The sequence below is a fragment of the Vitis vinifera genome, chromosome 6 (assembly GCF_030704535.1).
Source record: "Vitis vinifera cultivar Pinot Noir 40024 chromosome 6, ASM3070453v1".
NCBI classification, from domain to species: Eukaryota; Viridiplantae; Streptophyta; class Magnoliopsida; order Vitales; family Vitaceae; genus Vitis; species Vitis vinifera.
The window spans coordinates 1,854,422-1,874,014 of NC_081810.1; the positions used below are offsets into that span (position 1 = coordinate 1,854,422).

Sequence of the window (19,593 nt, forward strand, 5' to 3'; positions counted from 1 at the left end):
ATCCATCTAGCAGCAACGCGGCCCACCTGATACGCGAGGTGACAACATTGGCGCCGTCTGTGGGAAACTTTTACTTTTTATTTTGATTCAGTCACTAGCAAAGATGGCCACACCTTCCCAAAGTCGATCATCTGGTAGGGAGGAAGAAGATAATCACGAATGGCGTCAAGCCATCGAAAAAAGACAGTTGGCGAGCGAAAAACAGCTAAGAGCTCTCCTCCAGGAGACGGAGAGGTTAAGGGAAGAAAACGCTGTGTTACGCATTCAAGCCTCAACATCAGGACCTCCTCGTCGTCAGCGCTCAAAAGGTCAAGTGGCAAACTCAAGGCCAGAGCCAGAATCAATATATCCTGGGTCAACAGGAGCTGTCCCAGGAACATACAACGCAAGGCCCCATGAGCCACGCACACCCATGCCTCGAGCTCCCCGTGAGGAAAGCTCAGATTCCACTCATTTCTCAGCAAAAAGACAACGTGATAGAAAATCACAGTTGTCAAGTTCTATGCGCGCAAGACTAGGCCCACAAGAGCCTGGGAGATCAAGGCCACCAGTAGCCACAACTCGGGCGCCACGCCCCGATCCTATGATTGCTCCCATGGTGCAGAACGTACCTCCGCATCGTGACCCCATGGTCACCCCAGCGATGCGGAACGTTCACTCACACCTAGCGGAACGACCAGCTGGGAGAAACCTCCCAAACGAGCCACCCATTGGCTCCATCAGCAAAAGGCTGGATGACATGCTCTCCACGCCCTTTTGCTCTCATATCACCCATTACGAGCCCCCAAGAGGATTTCTCGTACCAAAGTTTTCCACATACGATGGGACCAACGATCCCTTCGATCACATCATGCACTATCGACAGCTTATGACGCTCGATATTGGCAACGATGCATTATTATGCAAAGTATTCCCTGCCAGCCTTCAAGGGCAGGCCCTCTCATGGTTTCATCGCCTACCTCCTAACTCTGTTGACAATTTCAGGGACCTCTCTGAAGCATTCGTGGGACAGTACTTATGCTCTGCTCGACACAAGCAGAATATCAGCACCCTCCAGAACATAAAAATGAAAGACAACGAATCCTTGAGGGAATTTGTGAAACGATTTGGCCAAGCCGTACTCCAAATAGAGGTTTGCAGCATGGACGCTGTCCTACAGATCTTCAAAAGAAGCATCTGTCCAGGCACCCCATTTTTCGAATCGCTGGCAAAAAAACCTCCTACAACGATGGACGATTTGTTCAGACGCGCTAACAAATATTTAATGCTCGAAGATGACGTACGTGCAGCCACTCAGCAAGTTTTGGTTGTCGGACGGGCCTCTAGAGATAACGTGGACAGACATGCCAAACCTCCGGACCGGCCAAAACCAGTTGACCGGAGGTAGGACGGGCCGAGTCGTCCGGATAGGCCGTCCATCACACCCCTATCCATATCATACGAAAAACTTCTCCCAATGATCCAAGGGTTGTCCGACTTCAGGTGGCCTAGACCCCTCGAAACGGACCCATCTATAAGAGACCGCAGCAAGAAATGCGCCTTCCACAAAGACCATGGTCATACAACAGAGACATGTCGGTCCCTCCAGTATCTAGTTGAAAGGCTCATCAAAGCAGGACATTTAAAACAGTACCTCCGCTCAGATACTGGAGGAAGGGACGCATCACAGCATCATAACTCTGGGGCCCCGAGGGCCCCAGTCGCCCCCAAGGCTGTCATAAACTATATCAACGGGGGCCCATCTGACGAGGAATACGATTCCAGGCGGAAAAGACAGAAATTGCTGCGAGCCGCGTCAATACGCGAACGCATTAATTCCATCCGGCCGGGTCTTACTGGGGAGGGCCCTCGCCCCATTGATGGGACAATCATTTTCCCACCAGTAGATCCCACCCGAACGCTACAGCCACATCGCGACGCCCTCATCCTCTCTCTAGAAATAGGAGATTTTGATGTAAGACGTATCTTGGTTGATCCAGGCAGTTCAGCCGATCTAGTACAAGCATCAGTCATTAGCCATATGGGACATAGTCTCGCGGGTCTCGAAAACCCCGGACGAATCTTATCCGGATTCAACGGATCATCAACAACATCCTTAGGAGACATTATACTGCCGGTTCGAGCTGGACCAGTCACTCTCAACGTGCAATTCTCGGTGGTACAAGAGTTGTCACCCTTCAATGTCATCTTGGGACGCACATGGCTTCACTACATGAAAGCCATCCCTTCCACATATCATCAAATGGTGAGTTTCCTCACCAACGAAGGGCAAACTGACTTGTATGGCAGCCAGTTAGCCGCTCGCCAGTGCTACCAAATAGCACGTGAAGCAGTCGCTAACCAGGAGGATGCATCTCCCCCTGAACCTAGCATTGCGCACGACCAATAGCAATTATTGGGTCCGGTGGACAAGGATCCCCCGGTAGCAGATCCCTTACAAACAATCCAAATCTCAGAAGAGAATGATCACCTCACAAACGTCAGTTCCCTCATGACACAAGAAGAAACCCAGAGCATACAAAATATCCTTCGAAGCAACCATGACATCTTCGCATGGACACATTCGGATATGAAGGGAATTCATCCCTCTATCGCCTCTCACAAGCTTAACGTCCTTCCAGCAGCCAGACCCATTCGACAGAAGATTAGACGCTTTCACCCGGATAGACAAAGAGTTATCCAAGATGAAATTAACAAATTGTTGGAAGCAGGATTCATCAGAGAGGTATCTTATCCGGATTGGTTGGCAAATGTAGTAGTGGTACCAAAGAAAGAGGGCAAATGGCGAGTCTGTGTTGATTACACCAATCTCAATAATGCATGCCCAAAAGACAGTTTTCCCTTACCACGGATAGATCAAATTGTGGATTCCACTTCCGGGCAAGGGATGCTCTCTTTCTTGGATGCCTTCTCCGGATATCACCAAATTCCCATGTCTCCGGATGACGAAGAAAAAACAGCATTCATAACGCCACACGACCTCTATTGCTACAAAGTCATGCCATTCGGACTCAAAAACGCTGGCGCCACGTATCAAAGATTGATGACTAAAATCTTCAAACCTCTGATAGGCCGCTCGGTCGAGGTATACATTGACGATATCGTGGTTAAAAGCAAAACTCGAGAGCAGCATATCCTCCATCTACAAGAAGTATTTTACCTCTTGCGAAAGTATGACATGAAGCTAAATCCTTCCAAATGTGCCTTTGGCGTGAGTGCTGGCAAGTTTCTGGGATTTATGGTCAGCCAAAGAGGCATAGAAGTCAGCCCGGATCAAGTCAAAGCAGTCATGGAGACACCTCCCCCCAGGAACAAAAAGGAGTTACAACGCCTCACAGGCAAGCTCGTTGCGTTAGGACGTTTTATAGCCCGCTTCACTGATGAGTTGCGACCCTTCTTCTTAGCGATACGAAAAGCTGGAACCCAGGGATGGACGGACAATTGCCAAAACGCGTTGGAAAGAATTAAACATTGTCTTATGCATCCACCCATCTTGAGCAGCCCCATCCCAAAGGAGAAGCTATATATGTATTTAGCTGTCTCCGAATGGGCAATCAGCGCCGCTCTATTCCGCTGCCCTTCACCAAAGGAGCAGAAACCTGTCTACTATGTCAGCAGGGCATTGGCAGATGTAGAAACCATGTATTCAAAAATGGAGCTAACAGCCTTAGCTCTTCGAAGTGCTGCCCAAAAGCTCCGCCCCTATTTTCAAGCCCACCCAGTGATTGTACTGACCGATCAACCCCTTCGCAGCATTCTACACAAACCAGATTTAACTGGGCGAATGCTACAATGGGCCATCGAATTGAGCGAATTTGGAATCGAATTCCAACCCAGATTATCCAAAAAAGGCCAAGTAATGGCCAACTTTGTGCTCGAATATTCACGAAGACCCAACCAGCACCACGAATCAAGTGAACAGGAGTGGTGGACACTACGAGTTGACGGAGCCTCGCGCTCATCAGGCTCTGGAGTTGGGCTCGTATTACAGTCCCCAACTGGGGAACATCTGGAGCAAGCCATCCGGCTGGGATTCTCCGCGTCTAACAATGAGGCAGAATACGAGGCCATCCTGTCCGGATTGGACCTCGCCCTTGCTCTATCCGTCTCCAAACTCCGGATCTACAGCGACTCGCAACTAGTGGTAAGGCACATCCAGAAAGAATATGAGGCTAAGGACTCACGCATGGCGCGATACTTGGCCAAAGTAAGAAGCACCTTACAGCAATTCACCGAGTGGACAATCGAAAAAATTAAGCGAGCTGACAATAGGCACGCTGACGCTTTGGCCGGCATAGCTGCCTCTCTACCTATCAAAGAAGCCATTCTATTGCCCATATATGTGCAAGCCAATCCCTCTGTCGCAGAAAATTCCACTTGCAACACCATTGAGGCAACCCAAACGAATAATCAAGAATGGACGCAGGATATTGCAGAATATATCCGGACAGGCACTTTACCCAAAGATCTTAAACAAGCACACAAAATCCGGGTGCAGGCTGCCCGCTTCACCCTGATCGGGGGGCACCTGTACAAGCGATCTTTCACAGGGCCTTATCTTCGCTGTCTTGGGCATACAGAGGCCCAGTATGTGCTAGCTGAATTACATGAAGGAATATGCGGAAATCATACGGGAGGACGATCCCTAGCACTAGAGCTCATTCACAAGGATACTATTGGCCAACAATGAAGAAAGACGCGGCAGCATATGTCCAAAAGTGTGATAAATGTCAAAAATACGCCCCCATTCCACATGTGCCATCAGCAGCATTGAAATCGGTCTCAAGCCCATGGCCTTTCGCGCAGTGGGGCATGGACATAGTGGGACCCCTCCCAGCAGCACCTGCCCAAAAGAAATTCCTTCTTGTCGCCACTGATTACTTCAGTAAATGGGTAGAAGCTGAAGCATATGCAAGCATCAAAGATAAAGATGTCACCAAATTCGTATGGAAGAACATTGTTTGCCGCTTTGGAATTCCCCAAATCATCATAGCTGACAATGGTCCACAATTTGACAGCATTGCATTCAGGAATTTCTGTTCGGAATTGAATATCCGGAATTCATACTCCACGCCACGTTATCCTCAAAGCAATGGCCAGGCGGAAGCCACAAACAAAACTTTAATCAATGCCTTAAAGAAAAGGCTGGAGCAAGCCAAAGGAAAGTGGGTGGAGGAGCTACCCGGCGTCCTATGGGCCTATCGAACCACACCCGGACGACCAACAGGAAATACCCCTTTTGCCCTCACATATGGAATGGATGCGGTCATTCCCACTGAAATAGGTCTCCCTACTATCCGGACTGATGCAGCAAAGCAAAAAGACGCCAACACGGAACTAGGAAGAAATTTGGACTGGGCAGACGAAGTCAGAGAAAGCGCATCCATCCAGATGGCAGATTATCAACAAAGAGCATCAGCGCATTACAATCGAAAAGTCAGGCCCAGAAACTTCAAAAATGGTACGCTAGTACTTAGAAAAGTTTTTGAAAATACTGCTGAAGTAGGCGCAGGAAAATTCCAAGCCAATTGGGAAGGACCCTACATAGTGTCTAAGGCAAATGAAAATGGAGCCTATCATTTACAAAAGCTAGATGGCACTCCGTTACTCAGACCATGGAATGTGTTCAATTTAAAGCAGTATTATCAGTAGAAAGTGTACACAAGTGTAAATGAGAAAGAAGTAAGTTTTATTGATATGAGTAAATGTAATTACAAAGAGACATCCGGACCACAAAAATATACAGAAGGAAAAATTACAGCAGAAAAATTGCAAAAAGAGATAAACTATCAGGGAGCAGGTTTCTCATGGAGCTTCTTTTCTTCACTTGGAGGAATTGAAGGAGTATCTCGCTTTATACCGTTCTTCTTCATGCAGCAGCGATACCCAAAGATAAATGTATCATCCACTTGTTTCTGGTAATCCGCTGCAAGTTCCTCCCTTTCCACAGCAAACTCCCGTTCAAGTTCCTCTTTTTGCACATCCAGTCGCAGCTGCAAGTCTTCCTTCTGTTTCTTTTCATTCAAAACTTCTGTCCGGAGTCGACTCAATTCATCCCTTAGCCGGGCTGCCTCACCCTCCGCCTCATGAAGGCGGCCCGCAGTTGATTCTTCTCGACCCTTTGCCTCAGCCAACTCCACCCGGAGGGCTTCATTTTCCTCTCGCAGGGTGGATAGACTGGCCTCAGCCTTCTCCGTTCTCAGACGCAGTTGATTTTCAATCTCTTGGTGCCGAGAGGAGAAGGTCCTCATATAGTCTGCAGTCTGCAGCAGCTGAGTAAAAAGATCGTGTTGTTGAGACATGCTGCGGAGGCCCCTCACCAGCTGACACACAAACAAGAAAAGCAAAGACATAAATCATACTACAACAAACACATCAGTGCAACAAAAAATCAAAAAACAAAAACACAAGACAACGATATACCGTTTCTATCATATCAAACATCTGAGCAGAGGGCTTGATGGCTTTCCAGTCAGGAGTAATCTGCTTTAACTTAACTTCCAACTCCGCGTAGCTGAAAGGGCTAGCAGGAGCGGCATCGTCAGCAGATTCCTCCTCAGGTGAGGAAGCAGAGGGTAACTCTTGTCCCGGAATCGGAGCCCCCATATCTTCGTCCGGACACATAGGTCCGGATGCATCCTCAGCCGGAATTATTGCCGGGGCGGCTGAGGTCTCAGTAGCCATCTCCACCTCGCCTCCATCCGGATGAGCGTCATGGGCAGAAGCGCAGCTAATTTCAATCTCTTGCTGCCGCTCTTGAAGCCGCTCAAAGAGTCCGGACTGTAGATCGCGCGTCAAACGCGGCTTCTTGAGGGGAGGCCCTTTCACCAGGACTATAGCTAGGCGATCCGGGTCGTCGGAAGGCTGACTTTGGCTTTCTGCTCCCGCTTCCTCCAACGGGGCCGTTTCAGCTGCATCAGCATCCGGATTAAGGTTGCCCGGACGGTTGATAGATGCAGCTTCCTCAGCCACGTTAGCCAGACGCGCAGCCGCGACCAAGGAAGGACCTGAGTGATTCAACCCCGACATGCGTTCGGGGCCGCTTGAGATAGAGTGCGGAGCAGCATTTACTGGCTCCTCTATCATTACTTCCTCCTCATAGGTAGTTTGGGGAGGAGGAAACTCCTTGGGAGGAGTGGGTTCCTTCATGTCCTTCCCATGCTTCTTCACCAGCTTCCCCCTTTTTCCTGAAGTTTTCTTTGGAGGAGAGTCCGGACCCCGCTTCTGTCCGGGAGCCTTCCGGATAGTGCCTTCAGTTTTTTTCTGATCTCTATCCTCCAGGAGCTTTCGCCGCCTTTCAGCGTCAGCCTCTTTGGCTTCCTGATAGAGGGGGAGCTCCTTCACAGTATAATGCTCCCCAGGCACTATCTCATCCTTTGCCAGTTTCCTAGGAAGAATATTGATAACATATTCCTGGGGCTCCCGGACGACCTCTGTCAAATTCCGCGCGGAAAGCAATGTTTTGTAGGCCCTCTCCTTGGGGTCTATTTCAAATAATTTGCAGACGCAGGCAAAGGATGCCTTTTCCACCCAATCCACAAGGTGGCCCCTCAATTCCAAACCTGCATTGTCAGCAACAAAAGGTGAGAATTCTGTCCGGAAAAATCAGAAAAAATCAGCAAAGCAAAATCCGGATAAAAAATCGCAAAACAAGATTACCCGGAATTTTTAAGCTATAATTCGGAGAAAAAGGCCTCGACGGATGCTGCGATAGCCCCGCCCATCCACCCCAGACTGCTACCAGCCCCTTCGCCCCTCCCTTTGTCGAATCTGGCAGTTCTGTCACCATTTGAAGGGAGGGCAGGTGAGCAGACACACTGAAGATATCATTCTTTGCTTTCTTCAGGGAATAGACAAAGAACAATTCCAGTAGCGTAAGGTCGAGGCTGTACAGCATGTTGATAATGCTGCATCCCATCAGCACCCGGACAAGGTTGGGATGAATGAAGAGGGGTGGAATCTGAGAGAAGTGGAGGAATTCCTTGAACAAGGCTGGCAGAGGGAACCGGAGCCCCGCGTTGAATTGTTCCTTTGTGAAGAGGATAGCTTTTTTTCCACCTTTCTCAGTAGGCATAGCCGCCTCCTCGTTCACCAGGTCTATCAATACGTCATGGGGGATGCGGAATCGCTCCCGGAACTCCTTCGCATTTAGTTTATCTATCGCCTTTTCGCCAGCCTCGCTGACCCGGACAGACGAAACAGTCTTTTTTGGAGCCATTTCTTACCACAAAGCCAAAGCAAAATCTACACGCAAAAACAATGCAAACGGTTCAGACCAAGCAATCAGAAAATACACAAACCCTAACTCAAAGCCGTCAGAAAAACCCCTCCAAACAAACAACAAAGTACCAACATTAAACAAACAATTGCAAGCGACTTGTCCAAAACAAAGCCAGGAACCAAGTTTAAAGAACCGGCAAACGCAACCAAAGGAATGACAGTAGCAAAGAGGTACGTACCAAATAGAGCTCTGAAGAAGAAGAACGGTTACTCTCTCGGTATAAAATCACCGGCAACAAACAAACGAGGTCGTTCGAAGTTTTTCTCAGAAAAGCAAAGGACGCAGAAAAAGTAAGAAGAAGGAAGGCTCTCAAGAAAATGCAGTAGAAAAAATACAAAAAGAGGTACCGTGCCCTATTTATAGCAGGACAGCCCCTCGGAAAGCCAAACCAACAGCCGTGTTATCATTGAAACGACATATTGCCTGGGGATACACAGGGTCGGCGGCTCGCCATAAATGCCTTTTTTGGCTTCCGCACCCCCACTCGGCACGTGGCCAAGTTAGACGAATGGACTTTTTCAATTTTCAAAAACCCAGTTATTTTTAACCCGCCCATTTTTTGGCAAAATAGGCAAGTTAAAAAGGGGGGCAATGTAGGGACCCCTCCCCTTGGGAAACACGTGGCACGCGGCTCATGGTGACGCGTGGCACGTGCTATCAGCCGGACCATCATCATCCGGATTCCCCTACGAATATGTATGGTGCGGCTATCCTGTCCGGAACCCCCCAAGGAAAGACAAACAACGTTTCAGCTTCTCCTATTCAAGGAAGAGCAAACGACGCTGGCAGAGCGTAGACACCCGGATAGTCTCCACAAACACATCCGGATATTCAGCATGATCCATCCGGATATAAATCGTCTGGATGGTCAATTAAAGTAAAGCGAGTCTTACACGCAATCACAACAAGCAGCCATGGCCCACATCCCATCACCTGCAGAATGAGAAGACAAGAGGAAGTGACAGCAAGTCACTTCCCACGATCATTCTACATAATCGCTTCCCACGATCTCTGACAGCCGCATCACCTACCATGGTCTCTGACAGCCATTCGTAGGATGATAGTGCTCCTACTAACACCTATTGTCATCATCACAACAGAAAATATCTCCCCACCATTAATGAGAGGAACAGTACCCCTGAAGCTGTATATATATGACTTCACACGAAGAAGAAAGGGATGATCTCCTGGTAACCTCTTGATACCTAGTAAAAGGCCAACTGCCTCATATATCTTATTCTCTTACCATGGCTAACAACATCATCGGAGGGTGCATCCGGACACCCTGTCCGGATGCCTTTTTGCAGGTACAACCACTGAATCAAGAACCCCTTGTGTGTTGAGAATCGCGTGTCCATCCATCTAGCAGCAACGCGGCCCACCTGATACGCGAGGTGACAACACTATTGATTAGTAAAAAACTGAAAAGATAATGAGTTCTATTAATACGAAAGATACAACAATCATCTATCACATGTTCATTTGCTTGAAGTTAATAATTTTGGTATGATTCAAAATAAGTAATAGGTGAGATGACTATATTGATTGATGAAGCATGAAACTACCTATAGCAAAATAATTTTATTATAATTTTTTAAATAGTAAATAAAATTTTTAATTACAACATTTATTGCTTATTTTCATGACAAGTAATGATTAGACATGATAAAATTTAAAAAGATTTTATTATTCAAACAATAGAAAATTTCAAATAAATCATCCCATTTGACTTAAAAAAAAAAAAAAACATAAAGTAGTAAAAATGATGTAAGAATTAATCCAACATTCAAACAAGTAATCTAAAAACACATCTTTATTTCAATGCAAGACAAAAGTCAAATGTTTCATCAATATATCATATGCAAGACAGAAGTCACATGTTTCATTGAAATATCATCTTTGTTTTGTTCCTTTCACTGACAATGCAATAGACCAATACCAAAAATCAAAAGCATGATCATTCATGGGACGTCGTTTCTTTTGGACCACACTTGTATGTGTTGGAAGAGAACGAGGGTAAGTACAAAATATAGCATGCCCTTATCCTTGTGAATTTCCCTTTACTAAGAGGGTTCAAAAGAAATTGACACCTGTGGGGTGCCCATTTGCCCTAAATAAAGATACCATCAAAGTGGACTTGCTTGACCTTAACAAAATCTCATTAATTACTATCAATATATATATATACAAAAAACAAGTAAAAGCATTAGTTGCTAAGTAAGCCTAATTCTCTTGTTATGTTTGTCATAAAAATACAAATGACATGAATATAACGACTTTTCATGTTCACAATAAGTTACATATTCACCCCATTTGTAATTTCACGACTCCAAGAGTTTGGAATCAGTATAAATTCTAATTGTAGAAATGTGTATGCCTTAGCTCAAGTTTCATACGCCAGCTAATGCACCTTTCTTATTCGTGAAATCAGTTCTTATAGCCAAACCGGGATGCATGTGCAAAATGTTAAATACATTCATCACAACCAATAACAAATCTCAGTCAAAGTGATAGGAATAAACAATTTGTATAGATCAGTGTTACCATTTTTGGCTTCATGTGGAACATTGCTTCTCCGCCATATGGGTTTCCCAGCATGCATAAGGTAAATTTCAATATCAACGAGCTTCTTCTGGTTGTAACATTCCGATAGCCACTCGTGGAAAAACAGGCTAAAAGTCATTAGATGATTACTCATCATTTATTACTCGAGCATGCTAGTAAAGCTAATTAGTTCACAACACTGGCAACATCTAACCAAAAGTTGAACAAAAAGTAGGCTTCTGTTAATTGGAAAACATTTATTTTTTGATAGGGAAGATATGTGTATCAAAATCCAGGTACAGCAGGAATTTACAGAGAGCATCAAAAGGCCTCTACCCAAATTACCAGTGAAATTTAAATAGGCAGCATTACCCCGACAATTTATGATACCCAAAAAATAAACATTTAAGAAACAAATTTCCCACTGACGATGAAGAGCAACATTGTTAAAAAAAAAAAAAACATACCAACTTGTGAGACAAAGCAAACAAGGATTTAATAAGGAATCTTTCATTAACAATGGAGAGCCCTTTAAACCCTTAAAAATACTTTGGTTTTGCTCTTCCTTCAAACACCAAACCAAGCAAAAAGGGGCTGGTCTCCACAACTTCTTGCACCTCTTTCCCATGAACCCGCCATCCCACCCTAATAACACCCCCTTCCCTTTAAACCAAACAATATTCTCTAATACTTATGCTAGTCTTTAAATCGAAGATGCGGGACCTCATATTTTTTTAGTAAACTTTCCAATAACTTAAAAGGATATGGCCAACCACCATGGTTCTCTCCTCAACTAACTAATATGGCTCTAAAGAATGCTAGATGTGAAGTCTGAGGAAGAATAATGACAATAACAATTTAATGCATTTCGAATTTTCAATATCATAAGGTGTATTTATGTGGAAAAAAATCCTAATGTGTCGAATTAAACAGAACGAATTTTAAAAACATGAAATTTCAAAAAATAAGAAAAACAAAAACAAAAAGACAAAATTGGCCGGTCTGAGTGGTTAAGCGCAAAACCCAAGGGTAGTGCTTTAAGTGCTCCTGTTAAAGAAGGTTAGTGTAATATAAAGAAAAGGTAGAAAGCATGCAGATCCGTGTAATTGTGATAAAAAAGATAGAAAACAGAGCCGTGTAATTGTGATCAGCTATCTCGAAGAAGTTACAATTTTCCATTGAAGTTATTCATCTTTAACACTCTTTATTTGGTCAATTGTTGTGTTTGATTTTTATTCCCATGACCACTTCTTATTCCATCTTCCAATTCTTCCCTCGAAATTACCTGATACAGACAATTTCCGTACAGAAAATTCCTAGATGAATTTTCAAATTGTATTCCCATGGCTCTCTCTCTTTCTCTCTCTACCGCTATATGAATTGACAAGTTGATTCCTATCAATAACTCTCATCTCTAGCCAGAAAGTTAGATATCCAAGGAACACTACTTCTTCGACGACCACTCAAACTAGCTATGGCAACTCAGAATTTAGATATGCTCAAGACTCAGATCCACCGGCCAGACAATGCCCGGACGTTCTTCTTACTGAACAAACCATGCTTCCCCAGCCACAGTTTTGATTCATTTTCCTTCCGGCCAGGGCCACAACTCCAGAAAAAGTATAGGAATATTAGGGCTGGTTATGTCCTTAACAATGCTAAAGCTGTAGCAGGTGGAACCCGCATGTCCACTTCTGTTAAGGCAACTGTTACCGTGAAATTAAGCGATGGAGGGTGCTTCTTCAACTTGGTAGGGTTGAGCCATGGGTCCGATGATATATTGGACTTACTTGGTAAATCACTCCTTTTAGAGATTGTTAGTGCAGAGCTTGATCCTAGTAAGTATTCTATCATAACTCAATTTCAGAAATGAATAAAAAGTGTGGTTTAATTGAGTTTCAAAGGTGGACTCATGCAGTTTTGCTGCAGGAACCATACAAATTGCAGGCATGTTGTTAACCCTTTTTTTTTTTTTTCCTTTTTTAAAATTTTATATCAAACACATCTTTAGTCAAGAAATAAAATTTTAAGCAGCATGAAAAAAGGGTGCATTGTAGGACATCATACAAGGGAGGTTTTGAGAGTTCCTGACCATTTGTTTACTCTTATCTTTTTGTTTGTCTTCTGAGAAAGTAAAGTAGAACACCCAGAAAAATCCTAACATGGTGCCAAAAGTTCTTCCCATGAAATGGGAATATAAATATAAATATATAATAAGTTACAGAAGATACACAAGTGGCTCCAAGTAGCCAAAGTGATGGAAATTAACATATTTCCGTTTCTTTTTCTTTTTTTCTGTCCTCTTTTTGAATTCTAAAATTTGATCATTAGGTTACTGATAATTTCATTAATATTTTTGCAAAGAGACGGGATTAGAGAAGAAACCAATTAGCGGGTATGCTCGCCGAACAGGCCAAAAGGATGGGGAGGTGATTTACGAGTCAGAGTTCGTGATTCCTGGTGACTTTGGGGAGATAGGTGCAGTTCTAGTCGAGAATGAACACAAGAATGAAATGTACCTCAAGCATATAGTCCTCAATGGCCTCCCAAATGGCCCTATTGAGTTCAACTGTGATTCATGGGTTGAGCCAAAGTTTGATAAGCCTGAGAAGAGGGTCTTTTTCACCTTCAAGGTTAGTAGTCACCATCTTCTACACTTTTCATCATCTATGAAGCATATGATCAACTAACAAGTTCAACTATTACTGTTCTATGATTTATTACCCTAGGTTTTGATAATGCAAATTTCACAATTTTGTGAAGGACCATGACTAAATTAATTAATGATTTTTCAATATTCCTCTGCATAAATTTGAATATATTCTTAAAACTTAAATACATAAAATATTTTGGTTGACTAAAAGCTTTGTGGTTTACATTATCCAACACTCAATTGTCATATGTGGTGTCTATTAATTTGCGTCATGTCTTTGTCCCATATAGCCAATTGAACAAGGCTGCAGAAATGTCTCCGTAGAAGTAGTCATTGCCTTTGAGTTTGTGGAATTAGTCACAAAGCCCTGGTTGTTTCACACGAAAGTTCTACGTGGTGTGGTCCATAGATTCTTTGTTTGCTTCCTTAAAATCTGCACGCTTTGACCTTTCTACATTAACCACAATAAACCTAACTATTTGATTGGACAAACTTTAGAAGGCGACTTTATTTTTTTAAATAAATTTCAATATTTATTAATATTTTCCACCCAACGGAATACGCATATAAATTTATTAATTTTATTTAATCAGAAATTTAGAGGGCTTTCAAATTCAAATTTTTTAGTCCATAATAAGTCACCCAATATCTATACCTAGGGTTAGTTTGAAATAAGTTTCTGTACAACCGTTCAATATTGAAAAATGAGGCACCTTGAATATGGGTGCGGTATCATCCAAAATTATGATGTTGAAATAGAGGAATTAGGCAGAATACAATTAGATTTTGCAGTCAGAATTAGGCGAGTGATGGCAGCCGGTACTGAAAATCTTTGCTTGGGTTAAGAGATGTGGCTCTAAGAGAAGACGCAAAAATAGTCGAGGACTAATGGATCACGAGTTTATAAAAATAGTCCTAGTTTTATTGCGTAAAGAAAAAAGTATATATACTTTGAATGGATTACTCAACGAAAAGTATGTGTTTTGATTTCAAAACTAATATACATATATTCATACGTGTGTTTGTGTCTATATATATATATAATTCATATCTAAGTCGAATATTTGATTTTGAAATTATACTAAAGAGTATCTAATATGACTTGTTAATTTGTGTTGTTGATTATGAAATTATTTAGAGGGTGAATAAGTAATTCTAACTTTATAGATATTAACTTTTTAATTTTGTATAGATTTTATATTTCACTGATTTTACCAATAAAGAGGAAAAAGGGTTCACCAAATAATAACATTGGATATATGTGTAAAAAAACTATTTACAAAGTCTCTCTAAAACTTTGTAGGTACTAAAAAAATTCATACACTAAATGATGGTAATCAAATCTATTAAATCAAGTATGAATGTATACATAAATTTACTTACCACATGCACCTATTTCCCAAGGTCTTATCACAATCAACATCTATACTATTCCTCTATATCCTTGATGCAATACCTAATACTGTTTTTCGGAAACCAAACTTGCAAATCAGTGTAATTTGATTCTCCTGTACCTTGTACTAATCTTTAACCGATAAGACCCTTGAAACATATGATTAGATTCCATGTAATAATAAAATTATCAACCTAATATAATGCATCACCTCTATTAATTGTGTTAGTATATGTCGATATGATACAACTTTCTATCCATATTTTATATAAAAATTTAGAAATAAGTAAAAACAAAAAGTTATTTGAAGTTGAAACTGATTAGGGGAAATTTTCAACTGTTGGATAAATACATGGTAAAGTTTCCTTTAATAGATAGCTTATCAATTTATTTATTTTTATGGTCAACTAATTCTTGATAAGGTGATAGGTATTGAATTTTTACCTTTGTACTGAATACTTGCTCATCACACCCATCTCCACCTGTTTCTTGAATCATCACTTAAGCATATTAGCATCACCAATAGGTCCATGAAAAAGGATTCAGAGGCATGTTTCCAGATGGGGATATTGCTAAATTTCTCATCATGAATGCATTCCATATCATTCAGCAGTGGCATTCTAAAACTTAGGCATTGATGACGGTAACTTCAATTTCAGATCAATAGAATTTCCATGAAGAAAATATATAGCAACATCATAATAAAGTTTTCACTTCATATGATTTTTTTCTTCAGTATACAGAACTACATTGAATCATGCTAGCATAATTTTATTAATATAAAAACCTCATTCATCATAATGAGTTCTCTAAGCTTCTACGCATGCATGTTACTCATCTTTTGTTCATGTGAAGCAGTCATACTTACCATCACAAACACCAAGAGGCCTCAACAGTTTAAGAGAAAAAGATCTTGTAAGTTTACGAGGAAATGGTAAAGGCGAACGCAAGACTTCCGATAGAATCTATGATTATGATGTGTATAATGATCTGGGTGACCCTGATAGCAAGTCTGAATTGGCCCGACCAGTGCTTGGTGGTAGCAAGAAGTACCCATACCCTAGGCGATGTAGGACGGGATGTCCACGGTCCAAGATTGGTATGAAAATTAGAATCAAACTTGTTCAATCATTTTTAATAAGGACATAGCAAAATTTTAGTCTAAGTCAAAAATTTTAAATGGAAAATGTAACAAATTTTAATCTATCATAATAATTTGCAATCAGATTTGCTAAGTAGTGTAAGAAATTTAAAAGAAAAAAAGTATGAATTAAAAAATATATATATAATTCTCAAATAATCATATTTATTTTTATAGATGAGTACGGAACTAATAAATTTGGCTCATGCTATAACATTCAATATAAGGCTCAAAAGTCAAACAATGGAGATGACACAATTGTAAATGTAAATGAAGAATTGCATCATTAAACTCATTAATCAAATAGTATCTTTCATCCATGTATGCAGATCCCCTTTCGGAGACAAGGACTGGCACCTTCTATGTGCCAAGGGATGAAGAATTTTCTGAGGTGAAGCAGAACTCATTCATAACAAAGACAGCAGAGTCAGTGTTGGACGCGTTATTACCATCCCTAAAGGCAGTCCTACTTGACGACCCTGGTCTTGGATTTCAACACTTCTCAGATATAGACCAATTATACAATCAAGGAATGCCCATTCCTAAGGTTAAAAATCAAGGACCTTTGCAAAGTATAGTGCTGAGACTAGTGAAGGCCATTGAAGATGCAGACGATGTCGTGAAATTTGAAACCCCTGCAATGTTTCATAGTAAGAAAAAACCTTCACACCCCCATCTCTCCTCCTGTCTCTCTCACACACGAACTGAAGCTTTTTTGAATTTGCAGAGGACAAGTTCTCTTGGCTTCGGGATGAGGAATTCTCACGCCAAACCCTTGCTGGTGTTAACCCATACAGTATAAAGTTAGTTACGGTATGATAAACAACTTTTACGAGTACATATTTTTACGGTTTGATCTTAATATTTTAATTATTTACGCAAACAATACTTTTATGGAATAACAAATTTCAATATTAGGTTTTCGACTATCTGATTAGATGGTTCTTACATCCTTTCCCTATTTTGCAAAAAGCTAGTAAGAGGAAGTGAACGTTTATTATAAGACTGGAAGAAAAATGATACCTCATGCTAATAGAAATTGCATAATTTCATGTAGGAATGGCCATTGAAGAGCACACTGGATCCTGATGTCTATGGTCCACCCGAATCGGCAATCACCACAGAGTTGGTCGGGCGAGAGATAAAAGACTTCATGACAGTAGACAAGGTATGTACCCCTCTCTCTCGTCTCTCCCACTCCACTATCAATCTCCCAAGGATTAAATTGTCTAAATTTGGGAACATGAATGCAGGCATTAGAACAGAAGAAGCTATTCATCATAGATTACCATGACTTATTATTACCATTTGTAAGCAAAGTAAGGCGGATCAAAGGGACAACACTGTATGGCTCAAGGGCACTTTTCTTCCTAACACCTGATGGCACCTTGAAGCCTCTAGCCATCGAGCTCACTCGCCCCCCAATGGATGGAAAACCACAGTGGAACAAAGTTTTCACGCCCAGTTCGGAAGCTACAGGTTTGTGGCTTTGGAGGTTTGCCAAAGCCCATTTCCTCGCCCATGACTCCGGTTATCATGAGCTTGTTAGTCACTGGTATATGTTATTGCCTTTCTTTCCTTATTTGAGTGATAACTCTTTCTTGTCAAATTTGCCAAACAGTTTGTGTCCCTTGGATAAGCAATAAGAAGTTTAACAAACTTATTATTTCCCCTTTTTTCCTTTTATTTCTCATGCCAGAATCATTTATGAGACCCAGTTTAGAGAGTAAACTTCATGAACGACAATACAATAACTTAATATCTGTCTTGCTCATTTTGCAGGTTGAGAACTCACTGTGCGACAGAACCTTACATAATTGCAACAAATAGGCAACTCAGTGTAATGCACCCAATCTATAGATTATTATATCCTCATTGCCGGTACACAATGAAGATCAATGCTCTTGCCCGACAAGTTCTCATCAGTGCAGATGGGGTCATTGAGAGTTCATTCTCGCCTAGCAAATATTCTATGGAGCTTAGCTCCGTCGCTTATGACCAGCAGTGGCGGTTTGATAGGGAAGCTCTGCCAGCAGACCTAATAAATAGGTAATCTGATAAGCATGATGATGAATGATGTAAAACATAACCCACAAGTCAAATATATACCTTGAGCTTCGGTTAGTATACTTCCGCTTAAATTCAAAGTCCAACTCACAGTTAATAATTCCCTGACAATTTTTTCATTATGCTCTCATTTGGTAACTACCCCATATTAGTGGTAGGTACTTTGATATACATTTCTGACCATTTCCCATAACATACTTAATATTTTGGTTCCAAATTTCTTTCTGAAGAGATGTTCACTTGCTCATGCATTCATTTGTTTGTATATTCCTCTTTTGGTGAATTATTGTTTTGTGAAGTGTAGAGGGCTAATTAGTATGCACTTGCCTGAAAGTCCCCTTGCTAACTTTTTCGGTTTTGGTAATTGCTAGGGGAATTGCCATTGAGGATCCAACTGCTCCCCATGGCCTAAAGCTACTGATCGCAGACTATCCTTTTGCCAACGACGGTCTGGTCCTATGGGATGCCTTAAAACAATGGGTTGCAGATTATGTCAATTACTACTACAAGAACGCAAGCATGGTGCAGTCTGATCCAGAGCTCCAAGCATGGTGGACAGAAATCCGAACCAAAGGTCATGAGGATAAGAAAGATGAACCATGGTGGCCAGTCCTCAAAACACCAGAAGATCTCATCGGAATTATCACAACTATAGTGTGGGTGGCCTCTGCTCACCACTCAGCCGTCAACTTTGGGCAATATGCTTTTGCTGGCTACTTCCCCAATAGGCCTACGATTGCGAGAATCAACATGCCCTGTGAAGACCCAACAAAAGAAGAATGGAAACAATATCCCGATTCTGAACTTTTGGTATGCTTCCCTTCACAGATTCAAGCAACAAAAGTTATGGCTATTTTAGATGTGTTATCGAATCATTCCCCGGATGAAGAGTATCTAGGGAAGCATATGGAGCCAACATGGGGTAAAGAACCAGCAATAAAGAAAGCATTTGAAAGGTTTGCAGAGAGATTAAAGGAACTCGAAAAAATTATTAATGCTAGGAATAAAGACAATAGTTTGAAGAACAGAGGCGGAGCTGGGGTGGTTCCATATGATGTTTTGAAGCCATTTTCTAAACAGGGGGTGACAGGAGAAGGAGTTCCATACAGCATCTCCATCTGAAGTTACAATATATATGGAAGAGATAATAATTGATGTAACATGTGAACTTTGTGCTAATTAAGGTAATTAATGAATAAATGCAATGAAATCTTACAGGACTAAAAACAATTGTATCATCAAACAAAAATAAATAAATAAAAATTAAGCAAAGCCTTTTGTCTTGTATACATATTGAGTCCATAATCATGCTTAAGCCAAAACTTGTTACACCATATAAAATCTTTTATGAAAAAGTTTTCCTCTGTTCATGGGCAACCAAAACCCAAGATTACTTCCTATACCCAAAAAAATATTTCCATGGAACAAAAATGCTTCTTTTTTTTCCCCTTTAATCTCGGCAATGATTTCATTTCCTAATACTTTAAGTCATTATCTTTATAATTATGTCTCAA

The 19,593-nt window shown here is 41.7% G+C and overlaps 2 protein-coding genes across 2 annotated transcripts; one reads left to right on the forward strand and one right to left on the reverse strand.

Moving 5' to 3' along the window:
- Positions 1-5,700: 5,700 nt before the first annotated feature.
- Positions 5,701-7,029, reverse strand: LOC109122730 (uncharacterized). Its single transcript, XM_059737358.1, has 2 exons — positions 6,424-7,029; positions 5,701-6,323 (listed from the first exon to the last, which is right to left on the reverse strand). Exons 1-2 carry the CDS (start codon positions 7,027-7,029, stop codon positions 5,790-5,792), a joined length of 1,140 nt encoding a protein of 379 aa, XP_059593341.1. The 3' UTR covers positions 5,701-5,789.
- Positions 7,030-12,124: 5,095 nt separating this feature from the next.
- Positions 12,125-19,309, forward strand: LOC100262173 (linoleate 13S-lipoxygenase 2-1, chloroplastic). The gene is made up of 9 exons (XM_002283111.5): positions 12,125-12,663; positions 13,190-13,458; positions 15,730-15,970; positions 16,342-16,662; positions 16,740-16,825; positions 17,070-17,180; positions 17,266-17,567; positions 17,795-18,061; positions 18,451-19,309. Exons 1-9 carry the CDS (start codon positions 12,300-12,302, stop codon positions 19,199-19,201), a joined length of 2,712 nt encoding a protein of 903 aa, XP_002283147.3. The 5' UTR covers positions 12,125-12,299; the 3' UTR covers positions 19,202-19,309.
- The last annotated feature ends 284 nt before the right edge of the window (positions 19,310-19,593 follow it).

Bases quoted from the DNA above. Each gene is read 5' to 3' on its own strand.
- LOC109122730 (XM_059737358.1), bottom strand. From the start codon at position 7,029: ATGTCGGGGTTGAATCACTCAGGTCCTTCCTTGGTCGCGGCTGCGCGT. The intron at 6,324-6,423 runs GTATATCGTTGT...TTTGTGTGTCAG, and splicing joins TGTTTGATATGATAGAAACG to CTGGTGAGGGGCCTCCGCAG.
- LOC100262173 (XM_002283111.5), top strand. From the start codon at position 12,300: ATGGCAACTCAGAATTTAGATATGCTCAAGACTCAGATCCACCGGCCA. The intron at 13,459-15,729 runs GTTAGTAGTCAC...CATGTGAAGCAG, and splicing joins GGGTCTTTTTCACCTTCAAG to TCATACTTACCATCACAAAC. The intron at 16,663-16,739 runs GTAAGAAAAAAC...TTGAATTTGCAG, and splicing joins AACCCCTGCAATGTTTCATA to AGGACAAGTTCTCTTGGCTT.